The following is a 16,468-nucleotide window of genomic DNA, read 5'->3' as shown; positions in this document are numbered from 1 at the left end:
ACAGGGCCAAACGAATCCATCACTCCGATGAGGGCGCAAGTGTTCAGGTCCACCATGCAGGTCTCTTTTCTGAGTCCCTAGCAAGGATGACTCGTGTCAGGCATTTATTTCATGGAAACTTCTTATTTTGGTGGAGGGTAGAGGCTCCCCTCAGACTATGAAATTGATTCTACAGCTCCCTTACTCAGGGTGGGTCATGGAAGCCATGAATGAGAACGCCTCCCCTTCGGGGGTAATGTGACCTTACTTACTTTGGCAAGGCTCAATGCAAGCTTTCACTCAAGGACCAGGTTATGTTCAAAGGTTCTCTGTGGCTCTGAATCCCTTTATTGGAAACCCAGGAGAAACTAGAGCCAGTGGATGAGATTGAAAGAAGCGCCCAGGCAGCCAAGTTGGCACAACGTACCTGGAGTCATGTACCAGTTCTCGACAAAGTGAGCCTGTGTGTTCAGAGTACCTTGATGATTACTGCAGCAGGAGACTCTCAGAGATTCTGCACCCCTGTTCTCACTGCTGTATCTAAATATTTGCATAATCTAGGCAAGGACAAGGCCACCCTGCTCCTTGGGAATCTAGCCTCACACGGGGAACAGTCTTCCATGGCAACCAACGGCTTGAGAGGCTGGGCTATACTTGGGCGAGATGTCAACTGTAATGAAACCAATTTCCCTTCCTATAACACACACTCTGATTTGAGAAGGGAAATGGAAGAACTTAAGGGAAATTTATGGAATTTCATTGAGACGTTGGATGTCCAGGTTTGAGGCCAGGGGGAAGATACATTTTTGAGAAACTTTAATATTTCAGGTACAAGGAGACTGAGAAATAATAGGTAGGTCCATGCACATTAGAGTTCTCTATTCGTTGGTCAGTGGGGATGGAGCTGTAAAAAACACATAAATAAAGCTGTAAATGGCAAGCAGGCTATAATAGGAATGTATAAATGGTACATTAGGGGCCCAGAAGAGAAATTATATAACTTGACTTGGGGTGATTAGGAAAGGTTTTATGTAAGAAAAATGATATTTGAATCAGGTCTTGCTACCCCAAATGAGGTAAAGGGTGAAGCTTCTCAGAGACAGAATGAAAATGTGAGCAGTTTTAAAAAAATCATGAAGAGCATTTTGGTAGCCCAGGTGGCCCTAGTGGTAAAGAATCCACCTGCAATCCACTGGTAAAGAATCCACAGGAGCAAGAGACCTGAGTTCAATCCCTGGATCCGGGAGATTCCCCAGAGGAGGAAGTAGCCACCCACTCCACTAATCTTGGTTGGAAAATCCCATGGACAGAGGAGCCTGGCGGGCTACAGTCTGTGGGGTCAACTGTTGGACACTACTAAGTGACTGAGGTCACAGAGCATAGGGACCCAAGAAGTGGTGTGTGTGTGTGTGTGTGTGCGTGTATTCATGTGCACGTTCATGCGTAGGCACCAAAATGGTGGAATAAAATGAGGTGTTGTGATCCATGGAAAACTGAAGAGAGTGGACATGGGTAGAACTTGAATCTAGAAAGAAGCTAAAAAGTCTCCCGCACGGGGAAGTGTCATGAAGAGACCGCAGATTCCACCCTTAGGAGATCGTGGACGTGTGATCCTCAGGGGATCGCGAGAAGCCTTGTCCTTCTCTACACATGATGATTGTCCTGGGGGTGAAAAAGGTCCCCACCCCGTCCCAGCCCTGCCATGCGGAGCCCCAGACGACAGTGGCACAGCGCAGCCACGTATGTGGCCTGGACCCCACTTCACCTCTCCAGACACACATCTTTGCACAATCTGAACCACATGTGTTTCCCATTAGCACTTACAATTCCCTGGAATTCCTGAATAATCACAGTTGGCTCCAAATTCGGTAGAACACTTTTCAGGACAATTGGCTATTGTGGTTTGGCCAGCAAGAGACACATCTGGCTGAACTGGAAGATCCACAGGTGACCTGTGATGAGCCTCCCGTCCCCTCATTCTGCTCCCAAACTGAACATCAGTGAAGTGTAACACACAGCAGCCTCCTGTCCTAGTGGGAAGGGAAGGAAGTCTGCTCTCCCTGACTCTCCTGCTCCCTCCATGCTAACTTCTTCCCAGTGGACCTGAGTCTGGGTTCAGGGGCTCAGGACTCCCACCTGGGTCCCCAAGCTCACTTGGTGTAGCTTGACTTCCTCTACTTTCTTTCCTGATGTACTTCTGGATTCTAGGAGTTCTTTCTTTCCAATGGGACATCTTATAGATCCCAGTATTCAACATGGCTCCAACTGCATTTCTTGTCTCACACCTTATCCCAAACCTGTGAAGCGCTATTTGCTCAGTCGTGTCCGACTCTTTGAGACCCCATGGACTATAGCCAACCAGGCTCCTCTGTCCGTGAGATTCTCCAGGCAAGAATACTGGAGTGGGTTGCCCTTCCCTTCTCTGGGGCTCTTCCCAACCCAGGGATCAAACCTGAGTCTCCTGCACTGCAGGTGGATTCTTCACCGTCTGAGCCACCAGGGAAGCCCTGCTGCTCTAATGATATGCCAAGGGTGCTCCTGGGACCACGGAACAACCAGCATAGCAAGGGTGCAGATCAATCAGTCATAAACACACAGTATAGCAGGAATGATACGCACATGCCAACAGCAGTTCTGGTCAAACTTCTGCTGAAGATCTTTGTCTCCACTCAGCATGTTCAGAATAAAGACCAACCTTTCCATCAAGGCAGGATAAGTGCTGATCTGATAGATGTCTAGTTTGTCAGTTTCATCTCCTGTCTCTCCCCTCCTTTCCCTACATACAAGCATATCTTTTGCAGCAGTCGCACTGAACATTTTATTCCAACTCTCACCCCACCACAGGGCCTTTGCACAAATTCTTCCCACTTCTTAAGATGTCTTTCCTCCTCTTTCTAACCAGGAAACTCTTACATATCCTTCCAAAATCACCTAAACTGTCATCTTTTGGAGTAGACTTTGCCCACCACTACTGCCGTCATTGGATGTGGTGTTTCTGTATCATCCTCTGCAGCCCATAATGCTGCTGTATTGCAACAAAATGTTTATTGTCCATCTTTGTCCCTGAACTTTGAGCAACTTCAGGACACAGTGAGTCTTTTTTTCTCTGCAGCTTTGGAGCCTAATGAAGAGCATGATAGGCTTCCCAGGTGGCTCAAGTGGTATAGAATCTGCCTGACAATGCAGAAGACGTGGGTTTGATCCCTGGATCAGGAAGACCCCCTGGAGAAGGAAATGAGAAGCCACTCCAGTATTCTTGGCTGAGAAATCCCATGGACAGAGGAGCCTGCTGGGCAAGAGTCCCGTGTGGTCCCAGGGAGCTGGACGTGACTTAACAACTGAGTACACACAAAACGAGCATGACACATAGCAGGTGCTTAATATATATTTGTTACAAGAGATGGATCAATAAACAGTCCATATTCTTGGCTTTACCTGAGCACATCACATAGAAATTCACCTGCCCTAGGCACATTCTCAAAAGCATGCTAAATAAACAATTTTGAGCTGAGATGCAAATTGATGATGTGTTAGGATTATTTCCATTCCTCTCACCATTTACATATTCAACAATGTTATCTTCTTGACCCTCAGAGCAATGAAAAAACAAACAAAAAAATAGAAAGAAACAAAAGCATTATGCCATCCTCTATTTAAGAGTGGGAACACTGAATATGGGAGAAGTTAAGAGATACTTTCAACTTGGATTTGAATTCAATGTCTTTGTTAGTTCCCTCAAACTTCTCGTGTGTGTTACAGAAATCTGAATGCCTTAATATAAAGAATGAATTATGATTCCTGAATGATGGCAAAGAAATTTGAAAAAGAGTCAGAAAATAAGGGACTATTTATAGTAATAATAATAATGTAATAATAATATCTATTTCCTAAATCACAGCACACATAACTTTGTCACATTCATTGGGGATAAATTACAGCAAAATGTTTTTTTTTTTTTTTCCCTGTGGCTTTCTGCTGTTCTAGACGTGTGGACTGTCAGTTTTCTCCGAAAGTATTCTGTTTCCAAAACCTCTTAGCAGTGGTAGGTATACTAGGAAAAGTTTCTTTGGCATGTTTTTGATCCTCAATATGCATTGTTTTCACTTCAAATTAAATTTCCAATTTTTAACCTTGCCTGCCTCAAATAAAGACTGCATTTTCCAAACTCCCTTTCAGCTATTTCTGTTCCTAGGAAAACTTTCTGGATGGTGAGGTTAAGCAGAAGTAGTATGCATAGTTTTGGAAATATGAAGAACATGATATCCTATTTCTGTCCTTCCTAATGCTGACTGGGACCGAGATGCAAAGCATGATGCTTCAGCAGCTATCTGAGACCAAGAGGAGAAGCAATACGCAATGTGGGCTAGAAAGCTGCTGAATCTGAGTACCTGGCCCCAGGCACTCAGGATACTTGCTCTGGTCTGCCTATACCTGGAATTCCACATGACAGACAAATGGACTTCCATGTTACAAAAGCTACTACTGCTGCTTTGGATTTTCCATCTCTTGCAGCCAAACCTAATTATCACGAAATGCGTACGGCATCTGGACAAACATAAATTTGCTCTAACATATTATCTCCACTTTATCTTCCCTTTTAATCTGCCTTCCCAGCCTCTTCTCATCCTTTACGCTTTAGCCCTATGTATCACATCGTTTCTATTTTCAAACTGTTTCCATCTGTCTGTTGCAGGGCCTTGCTGCATTTTCACTTGCCCTAAGCTACGCCAGCCTCCTAGGCTCTGCTCTGACAGAAACTCCTGCCCTGAGCCCCTTCAGGAAGAGAGAGTATTTCCCAACCAAGTGACTCCATAGACTGTTTTGCTAACTGAGAATAAATACTTCCATAGCATGTTCTGCCTGTGTTATGGTGGAAAATAAACCAACATTATTGTCTATGATGTGCCAAACTCTGTACTTTTACATATGATTTCATTTTATCTTCACAATAACTCTGTAATATAGACACGCTCATCTCCATTGAAATGAAGTTTAGGGAGATTTGATTACTTGCCTCGGTTCTCATAACAAGCAACTGCCAGATATGGGATATGAGCCACATCTATCTGAGTCTGAAATGAATGAAGTGTCCACTGTGCCTTGCTGCCTCCTAGGATGATGGTAAGCAGCCTGAATTTCATAGGCTTTTCAAATTTGTAAAGACTTTGGTCATGTCTTAATCGCTATTATGCCCCTTCCAATAGGAAATCTCCTGGCCTTTACTAGATCTGCAAAGTAGATACTATTAAAACAGACCAAGAAAAAAAAGAAAACCAGACCAAGGGTGATTACTCAGTTGTACAGTCTTCCATGTTCAATCACCCAGCAAGGGAAGACCCTGCCAGGACCCTCAGAGTCTCAAGGGGACTCCTGCCCTGGGTTGAGGAGCTCAGATGCTATAATAGGAAGATAGTGGGAGGCGATAACCCTCATATAGAGAACAATGTGAACAATCACCTGGAATTTTGGTTGAGAAGACACGAAGAAAGTTGAACTCCTACTACTTCTAGCCCATTCTGGTTTCAAGCAGGGATGAAAAAGAGCTCAGAACAGCCTTTAGAGGACCCACAGAAATCTTGAGAGTCTCCCATTCTAGCATAATGACAGCATACATCTCGCCATCTAACTACTGGGTCGGCCAAAACATTTGTTCAGGTCTTTCCATAACATCCGAATGAATGTTTTGACCAACCCAATGTGTAAAATGCTGTATTAAGAGGTAGCCAGCCTTAGTGCATAGTGAAACTAGAACAAAATCTGGATGTAGGGATGTTGACCTCAGTTGGGCTCTCTGTGCTGACTATGTGTGTCTGATGGCAAAGCAGAAGCGTGGCAGCTAATCCAGTGGTCAGAGGCACAGAACTTGCAATGAACCTTAGGGTTACGGGATGGTGTTTCTTCCCTGCCCTGTCCCCTCCTCTTCTTCCTCTCCTTCATCCTTGTGGAAAGCGCACTCTTGGATCTGCCGGTCCAGCTCTGAGAAGCTCCCTTCCTGATCCGAGCTGATGTCGGTACCGTAGTCAATCTCCTCCAGGCAGGGAGGCTCGTCATCCAGTTCTGAAGCGATGCTGCTGTTGCTGCTGCCTCTGCCGCGAGTTCCCAGAACACGTGGAGAAGAAAGGAAGGAGAGGAAAGAAGGGAAGGAAAATGGAGGAAAAAAAGAGGGTAAGGGGAATAGAAATGGAGGTGGAGAGGAAGGAGGGGAAGACGAAAACAGAAGTTAACCAAAGAAAAGAGCATTTATAATTGGTTGGAAAAGAGGGGTGGGGATTATCTTCACTGAGTTCCAATCTCAAGAGCCCCCTGCTCCTTTCAACGTGTTGCATATAGCACACTGTGTTCTCAGCCACTACCTTGCAACAGGGGAAGAAAATCTGTAAAATCTACGGGCTCTCTTCTTCGTTAGCTAGCGGAGTCTGCATGTCTAAGTCCAATCAGAAGATTTCCAATCACGAGTTAGGGATGACCTCATCTATTTAACATCGTCAGGGTCCTTGAGGCTCAAAGAGAAAAATCAGAGGTGGCTGTCATTGACTCTCTGTGAATGTCATGTCAGTTATGCCCAGGAAAGAGTGGCACTGGAATTCTGATAGGTGGGATGCAAAAATCTTTAATGTTTCCCACTATAATGAACAGCACTATAAGTCATATTACACAACTAGCCCTTCATCATGGTGGATGCCTGATTGAAATTAAAAAAAAAGTTAATCCAGGTGGACATTAAAGGAGAGAATAAGTGGAGAAATATCACTCTCTTTCCACTATGTTTGAACTCCCTCATCACCTCCCAGATCTCCCTCCAGTTTATTCACAAGCGCACGATCACAGATACTGACCAACAGGACACAGAAGGGAGCGATGGAGTGAACAAACCTGGACCACATTTTATGAGCAGGAGAAATTTCCTCCCAAGGAACTGTATTATCGTCCTCATTTGTATGAGGTACCTTCTTTCCTGAAGACTTCTTAATCACTCTCTACTTAGGATTTAACCAATTAGGATTAGCAGCAGGCTGGGTTTCCGCTCTGTGATTTATAGAAGGCGAGCTCTTCATAAATCAGGCAGAGATGTTCATCCACCTGCCTCGCCATAAACAATGAAAATGGGGAATCAGCAACATGGTTACATTTCAGCCTGGGAAATGAATCAGAGGCCAGTTTCTTAATTGTTCACTAACTGTTAGGAGCCACTGCATGCTCTCTGGGTACTTAGTACCCTAAGCTGAAGGTCTGGTGGGACATATCATGAATGGAGAGGAAAGAGAAGTCGTCTGAATCTTGATTCCACAGCATCACAGCATTAAGTTGTTATTATATCTTACAGGCTGAATGGTGGGTGATAAAGCAGTTGGATAAAGGAAGGTAAGAGCCACCCAGTCGTAACACAAGCTCAGGTTGGCACGCACACCGAGTGCCTTTGACACGACTGTCACCATGGTCAGTGTTGAGGTGACAAAGCTGTACAATGCCAGGAACCTGAGTTTTAATCCTGACCAGGGGACCTTGGAAAATCCCTTTCACCTCACAGAAGGGCAATAATAATAACTCAAAATTTGTTGTGAATTCTAAATAAGAGGACACATGGATGCAATCTAGCAGACTGCTCTGCAAAATAAAACTGATCAACAAGTTGTGTTTCCCCTCTACTGTGGATACTGAAAAAGATGGTAAAACATGGCGGTGAAGGTGAGCAGGAACTGAGTTGTGTTGCTTCACACCTTTGTCACTGTAATTATTATTACAAAACCTTCCCAATCGGCAACACTAATAGTTTCTCTAAAACATAACTTTTATGATGCCATTTCAAATAGCACTATTTACAGTAACTTGCAAGAACTCAGCCTTGCTTACTAATGCAATATGAGTATCAGTGGATGGGATGTTCTTAAAGGGTCCAGTTGGCAGGTGTCCATGAGTTAACAGCAGAGTCATTCATTCCCTCATAAAGCCCTGCCTTCCCTCCACTGTGGAGTCTGCTCCAGTCTCCCACAGATTTGAAGCTTTCCTATGACAGCCAAGTTAGCAGACTGTCCCTATTGTGATTATTCAACAATACCAGGCTGAATGTGTTTTCAAGTCTTGACTATTCACGCAGACAATTTCCTGTATCAAAAATAATCTTCCAACTCCTCAACATCCAGCCAAATAAGATAGATCAACTGTAAAAGCTCGTCTTAATTTCCATTGAATGACTGATTGTATGACTCTTTATTGAAATGTTTTCCTCTAAATATAAATTTTCATATATTCACTTAATTTGTTTTGATCTTTAGTAGTGTTTATATAGTCTTATATTGTGAATAAGTCCCCTGCCTCTGATTCATATTTACATTAATCATAGATTACATTGAATATGCTGAAAATACAGTAGAAACTCTTTGCGCCTCCGTGGACTACAGCCCACGTGGGTCCTCTGGTCATGGGATTTCCCAGGCAAAAATGCTGGAGTGGGTTGCCATACCCTCCTCCAGGGATCTTCCCAACCCATGGATTGAACCTGTGTCTCCTGCATCTCCTGCATTGGCAGGGACGTTCTTTACACTAGCATTACCTGGGATGCCCAGATAGGTGATAGATAGGTAGATAGATAGATAGATAGATAGATAGATACCTGAAATAGATAGTAGATATATGAGATAGATAACTAGTTCCCTGTATAGTATATTGCATACACCTACTGTCATTAGCAAGGCAATTGGAGAGTGTGGGGAGCAGGGCTCCTTCACTAGCTTCAGAAGGGTGGCAGAAAAATGTCTTGACTGCGCACATCCATGAGTTTCAGCAATGCAGCGGGAAAATGTGTTGCCTGCATGCACATGCTGAAGTTAGGCTGGGAGTGGGAGAGTGCCATGACCACTGTCATATGCCAGTCCCAGCCATGGAGGAGGCGGGTATTGCAACCACCTGGGCTCTCTGGCTTCAGCAGGGCAGCAGTATAGTACCATGACCACTGGCCCCTGTCCATCTTAGCAAGGCAGCAGGAGGGTGCTCCCTGCAAGCTTACTTGCCTATGCCAGCAGAGTATGTGGAGAAGGCACTTACCAATACCTCCATCTCTGGGGAAAGATTTCACAGTTCCCTGCCCCTCCAGCACATGTTTTTTAGATTAGCAAATGAGTCTCTCTCACATACACTCCAGGCACTTTGCAAGCTGCTATTTTTCTTTTTTTTACCTCTGTGTCTCAGGGTGGGTAAGACCACATGTGGGTTGTTTAGAAGGGAAGCCTCAGATTCTAACAGCACTTTGGACACCAGCCTGATTGGTTCCCTTAGCCAGACATTTCACCGGTTCATCTGTCTGGTGCAGACCTCAGGCTCTGGGTAGGACACCAGCCCCTCGCTCCTCTGTTAGAAGCACTGGCTTGATGAGATCCCTCCATGTCCTCTGGTGCATGCTGGTTTTCAGGCACAGTTCTTGCCAGGACTCTGTCTCAAACTTTCCTGCCATTCTCAGTGTGGACCTTTAATTCTTTGTAGTGGAAAAGCAGGTCATTTAATTTTCAGATCTTTTTCAGAGGGAAACAATTTGTATGTAGCTGTAGAGGTGTGTCCATGCACAGAGGTAGGGTCAGAATCATCCTGTCCTGTCATCTTGATCCCACATTCATAAGTTTTTTGTATGAATTAAACCATTAATTAATGGGCCATCAATTAATTGTCAGTACATTTTAGTCATTTCAAATAAATATGGTAGACTTTGTCACTCGTATTTATAAATAAGCATAATAAGTTCAGTTCAGTTCAGTCACACAGTCATGTCCGACTCTTTGCGACCCCATGAATAGCAGCACGCCAGGCCTCACTGTCCATCACCAACTCTGGGACTTTATTCAAACTCACGTCCATTGAGCTGGTGATGCCTTCCAACCATCTCATCCTCTGTCATCCCCTTCTCCTCCTGCCTTCAATCTTTCCCAGCATCAGGGTCTTTTCAAATGAGAAAGCTCTTTGCATCAGGTGGTCAAAGTATTGGCATAATATATAGCTTAAATATATAATATATAGCATAATACATAGCTTAAATATATGTTAAGGTGCCAAAAATTTCCTTCATGTTTTTCTGCACAATGCTACTGAAAAAACGGAATAAACTCTCTGGCTCATCCAATAATTAGCATATAATGAACAATGTAGAATATATTATAAAATTACACATCATTAATATATTTATATATTATATATCATGCCTATTAAATGTTATTATTTATATGTTATATACATTTATATATGTATTTTTTTATATATTTATAAATTAAGAAGCCCTTTGCTTATGTGCTCTGTCATGTCTAACTCTTTGTGACTCCATGGAGGAGCCCACCAGGCTCCTCTGTCTTTGGGATTTTTAGACAAGAATACTGGAACAGGTTGCCGTTTCCTCCTCCAAGGGATCTTCCTGACACAGGGATTTAACCTGCATCTCCTGTGTCTCCTGCATTGACAGGCAGGCTTTTTACCACTAGTGCACCTAGGAAGCCTTCAGCAGCTTAATTATATCTCTCACTTATTTGCCCAAATGTGTAAATATTCTGATGAGTTAGAGAACCACATGCATATTCAGGGACTCCCACTTCTGGATAAGCAGAAGACTCTTTCTCCTTTTTCCTCTTCATATCTCTCTCTGGATGTTATATATTAAAGAAACTGAAACATGGATGAAATGTGGAGAGAAGAGACCAGACTAGATGGGGACCTACTGGTCAAAGTGGTGGTATGTTCCTTGGATTTTTTTTTTGGCCTCACATACTCTAGTCTGCACCAAAAAATTGATGCTTTTGAACTATGGTGTTGGGGAAGACTCTTGAGAGTCCCTGGGACTGCAAGGAGATCCAACCAGTCCATCCTACAGGAGATCAGTCCTGGGTGTTCATTGGAAAGACTGATGCTGAAGCTGAAACTCCAGTACTTTGGCCATCTCATTCGAAGAGTTGACTCATTGGAAAAGACCCTGATGCTGGGAGGGACTGGGGGCAGGAGGAGGAGGGGACGACAGAGGATGAGATGGCTGGATGGCATCACCAACTCGATGGACATGCGTTTGGGTAAACGCTGGGGGTTGGTGATGGACAGGGAGGCCTGGCGTGCTGCGATTCAAGGGGTCGCAAAGAGTCAGACATGACTGAGTGACTGAACTGAACTGAACTGAACTCTAGTCTTGGAGCTAGAGAAGCTGACAGCCTGGTAATGCTACCAAGACAAAAAAAAAAAAAAAAAAAAATCCCAGACAAGAACTTGCTCTCTTTATCCAAATGGTGAGAAAATGGAGTGACCTCACACACACAAAACAAGTTTTAAATTATGTGTAAATCTATGGCTGATTCATATCAATGTATGACAAAACCCACTGAAATGTTGTGAAGTAATTAGCCTCCAACTAATAAAAAAATTAAAAAAAAAAAAATTATGAAAGCTCTATTCCAACCAAACGCCACAGGAAAAAAAAAAAAAAAAAAAAAAAACAGCGGTCCTACCATTATCCTGTCAACAGAGGTGTGGTGAGCCTCGATTTCTGCTCTCATCAGACTGCACTGTAATGTCCAAAATTACAAGGAAGCTAAGGAAGCATCAGAGAAGGCAGAATAGAGCCAAAACTTGCATCTCCAATGGACACTAATGTGGTTTCTTACCCATTGATACCAGTGGGGGCCTTGGAGGGGAGCATGAACTTCCAAGCACAACTATTGATAACAAAACCATTCACTACCAGTTTTAAAGGAGACCAATAGCACAAGGTACTCACACTGCTTCCACCCAGAACAATACTAGTGAAGGCCTGACTGAAGCAAAAGCATTTACCATGCCCAGTAGTAGCAAGGAGTTCTTAGCACCGTGGGTGTCCATGAAGACTAAGGGAAATCTAGAGTTTCACCTTCATCTGATTGCTTCCTTTCCTGTCTGAGTGGTGTTGCAGGAGCCCAGTCCAAGCAGATTTTAATAAGACCTATATTCTCATAGGTATTATTCTCACATACAAAAAAGATCTTCATGATCCAGAGAGCCACAATGGTGTGATCACTCACCTAGAGCCAGAAATCCTGGAATGTGGAGTCTGGTGGACTTTAAGAAGCATCACCATGAACAAAGCTAGTGGAGATGATGGAATACCAGTTGAGTTATTTCAAATGCTAAAAGATGATGTTGTGAAAGTGTTGCACTCAGTATGCCAGCAAATGTAGAAAACTCAGCAGTGGCCACAGGACTGGAAAAGGTCAGTTTTCATTACAATCCCAAAGAAGGGCAATGCCAAAGAATTTTCAGACTACCACACAATAGCACTCATATCACATGCTAGCAAAATAATGCTCAACAATTTACAAGCCAAGCTTCAACAGTACATGAACTGTGAACTTCTAGATGTTCAAATTGGATTTAGAAAAGCCAGAAAAACCAGACATCAAATTGCCAACATCCATTGGATCATAGAAAAAGCAAGAGAGTTCTAGAAAAAAATATCTACTTCTGCTTTATTGATTATGCCAAAGCCTTTGACTGTGTAGATCACAACAAACTGTGGAAAATTCTTCAAGAGATGGGAATACCAAATCATCTTACCTGCCTCCTGAGAAATCTGTTTGCAGGTCAAGAAGTAACAGTTAGAATTGGACATGGAACAATGGACTGGTTCCAAATTGGGAAAGGAATATGTCAAGGCTGTATACTGTCACCCTCCTTATTTAACTTATATGCAGAGTTCAGTTCAGTTCAGTCCAGTAGCTCAGTCATGTCCGCCTCTTTGCAACCCCATGGACTGCAGCATGCCAGGCCTCCCTGTCTATCACCAACCCCAAGTTTACTCAAACTCATGTCCTTTGAGTCGGTGTTGCCATCCAACCATCTCATCCCCTGTCGTCCCCTTCTCCTCCTGTCTTCAATCTTTCCCAGCATCAGAGACTTTTCAAATGAGTCAGCTCTTCACAGAGTATATCATGCGAAATGCTGGGCTGGATGAAGCACAAGCTGGAATCAAGATTGTCAGGAGAAATATCAATAACCTCAGATATGCAGATGACACGAACCTTATGGCAGAAAGTGAAGAGGAACTAAAGAGCCTCTTGATGAAGGTAAAAGAGGAGAGTGAAAAAGTTGGCTTAAAACTCAACATTCAAAAAACTAAGATCATGGCATCTGGTCCAATAACTTCAGGGCAAATAGATGGGGAAAACAATGGAAACAGTGAGAGGCTTTATTTTTTTGGGGGGCTCCAAAATCACTGCAGATGGTGACTGCAGCCATGAAATTAAAAGATGTTTGCTCCTTGGAAGAAAAGCTATGACCAACCTAGACAGCATATTAAAATTAACACACAGAAATCCCTTGCATTCCTATACACTAACAATGAGAAAACAGAAAGAGAAATTAAGGAAACAATACCATTCACCATTGCAACAAAAAGAATAAAATACTTAGGAGTATATCTACCTAAAGAAACAAAAGACCTATACATAGAAAACTATAAAACACTGATGAAAGAAATCAAAGAGGACACAAATAGATGGAGAAATATACCGGGTTCATGCATTGGAAGAATCAATATTGTGAAAATGACTATACTACCCAAAGCAATCTATAGATTCAATACAATCCCCATCAAGCAACCAACAGTATTCTTCACAGAACTAGAACAAATAATTTCACAATTTGTATGGAAATACAAAAAAACTCAAATAGACAAAGCAATCTTGAGAAAGAAGAATGGAACTGGAGGAATCAACCTGCCTGACTTCAGGCTCTACTACAAAGCCACAGTCATCAAGACAGTATGGTACTGGCACAAAGACAGAAATATAGATCAATGGAACAGAATAGAAAGCCCAGAGATAAATCCACGAACCTATGGGCACCTTATCTTCGATAAAGGAGGCAAGGATATACAATGGAAAAAGACAACCTCTTTAACAAGTGGTGCTGGGAAAACTGGTCAACCACTTGTAAAAGAGGAAAAAGACAACCTCTTTAACAAGTGGTGCTGGGAAAACTGGTCAACCACTTGTAAAAGAATGAAACTAGAACACTTTCTAACACCATACACAAAAAGAAACTCAAAATGGATTAAAGATCTAAATGTAAGACCAGAAACTATAAAACTCCTAGAGGAGAACATAGGCAAAACACTCTCTGACATGAATCACAGCAGGATCCTGTATGACCCACCTCCCAGAATATTGGAAATAAAAGCAAAACTAAACAAATGGGACCTAATGAAACTTAAAAGCTTCTGCACAACAAAGGAAACTATAAGCAAGGTGAAAAGACAGCCCTCAGATTGGGAGAAAATAATAGCAAATGAAGCAACAGACAAAGGATTAATCTCAAAAATATACAAGCAACTCCTGAAGCTCAATTCCAGAAAAATAAATGACCCAATCAAAAAATGGGCCAAAGTACTAAACAGACATTTCTCCAAAGAAGACATATAGATGGCTAACAAACACATGAAAAGATGCTCAACATCACTCATTATCAGAGAAATGCAAATCAAAACCACAATGAGGTACCATTACACGCCAGTCAGGATGGCTGCTATCCAAAAGTCTACAAGCAATAACTGCTGGAGAGGGTGTGGAGAAAAGGGAACCCTCTTACACTGTTGGTGGGAATGCAAACTAGTACAGCCGCTATGGAGAACAGTGTGGAGATTTCTTAAAAAACTGGAAATAGAACTGCCATATGACCCAGCAATCCCACTCCTGGGCATACACACTGAGGAAACCAGATCTGAAAGAGACACGTGCACCCCAATGTTCATCGCAGCACTGTTTATAATAGCCAGGACATGGAAGCAACCTAGATGCCCATCAGCAGATGAATGGATAAGGAAGCTGTGGTACATATACACCATGGAATATTACTCAGCCGTTAAAAAGAATTCATTTGAATCAGTTCTAATGAGATGGATGAAACTGGAGCCCATTATACAGAGTAAAGTAAGCCAGAAAGATAAATAACATTATAGCATACTAACACATATATATGGAATTTAGAAAGATGGTAACGATAACCCTATATGCAAAACAGAAAAAGAGACACAGATGTACAGAACAGACTTTTGGACTCTGTGGGAGAAGGTGAGGGTGGGGTGTTTCGAGAGAATAGCATGTATATTATCTATAGTGAAACAGATCACCAGCCCAGGTTGGATGCATGAGACAAGTGCTCAGGCCTGGTGCACTGGGAAGACCCAGAGGGATTGGGTAGTGAGGGAGGTGGGAGGGGGGATCGGGATGGGGAATACATGTAAATCCATGGCTGATTCATGTCAATGTATGACAAAACCCACTACAATATTGTAAAGTAATTAGCCTCCAACTAATAAAAATAAATGAATAAAAAAAGAAAAAAAAAGAAAAGATTATGGTTCTTCCATTTAAAAAAATAATAAAAAAAAAAAAAGCAGAGACATTACTTAGCCAACAAAGTCCATCTAGCCAAAGCTATGGTTTTCCAGTAATCATGTAAAGATGTTAGAGTTGGACTATAAAGAAAGCTGAGTGCTGAAGAATTGATGCTTTTGAACTGTGGTGTTGGAGAAGATTCTTGAGAGTCCCTTGGACTGCATGATCCAACCAGTCAATCCTAAGGAAAATCAATCCTGAATATGCATCGGAAAGACTGATGCTGAAGCTCCAATACTTGGCCACCTGATGCAAAGAGCTGACTCATTGGAAAGACCCAGATGCTGGGAAAGATTGAAGGCAGGAGGAGAAGGGGACAACAGAGGATAAGATGATTGGATGGCATCACTGACTCAATGGACATGAGTTTGAGTAAGCTCCAGGAGTTGGTGATAGACAGGGAAGTCCATGGGGTTGCAAAGAGTCGGACACGACTGAGGTGCTGAACTTACTTATAGTCTAAACTGAACTGATAGTCTTATAGAGTAAAACCCAAAATGTTCAGATTTCACTCATTATATCAACCAAGACAACTAATAGATGACAATAGCAAAATGACACAGACGTCAGAATTATCTGACAAGGATTTGAAAGCAGACAACATGTAAGTATCCCACCGAGTTACTGTGGCAGACAGGAAAAAAACACTGAATGTCTCAATAAGAAGATAGAGAACATCATAGGAAAATAAGGAGCATAAGGAAGAATCGAAGGAAAGTGTAGAAGGGAGAAATACAGTAACAGAAATGTAAAACTTGACAAAGAAACAGAAAGTTCCAGTATGGAAACAGAACATATAAAGAACCGAATGGAAATTTTAGAACTAATAAATATAGATATTTTAAAAATACATTAAAAAATTCAATGGTTAGGCTCAACAGCAGAGTGGAAGGAACATAGGAAAGAATCAGTGAACTTGAAAATAGAACAATAGAAATTATTCAATGTGAATAACAGAGTGAAAATAGATTAAAACAATGAAGAGAATATCAAGACAAGATCTATAATATTCATTTAAGCAGTCCCAAAAGAAGAGAAGCTAAAAATATATATATATATTCAAAACAGAAATGGCTGAAAACTTTTTAAACTTTGCAAAA

General features: G+C 42.3%; 1 protein-coding gene across 2 annotated transcripts in view; it reads right to left on the bottom strand.

Annotated features, from left to right (window-relative positions):
- Window positions 1–3,360: 3,360 nt before the first annotated feature.
- AGBL1 (AGBL carboxypeptidase 1) overlaps window positions 3,361–16,468 on the bottom strand; it is a 909,156-nt gene continuing 896,048 nt past the window's right edge. For both annotated transcript variants that reach the window (XM_043922371.1, XM_043922372.1), the window contains exon 24: window positions 3,361–6,065. In XM_043922371.1, the coding sequence (XP_043778306.1) occupies window positions 5,861–6,065 (205 nt within the window). In that variant the 3' untranslated portion in view covers window positions 3,361–5,860. The remainder of the gene's footprint in view (window positions 6,066–16,468) is intronic.

The sequence above is a fragment of the Cervus elaphus genome, chromosome 13 (assembly GCF_910594005.1).
Source record: "Cervus elaphus chromosome 13, mCerEla1.1, whole genome shotgun sequence".
NCBI lineage: Eukaryota > Metazoa > Chordata > Mammalia > Artiodactyla > Cervidae > Cervus > Cervus elaphus.
The sequence above is the reverse complement of the archived record's forward strand: the minus strand, read 5'-3'. Positions and strand labels throughout refer to the sequence as shown.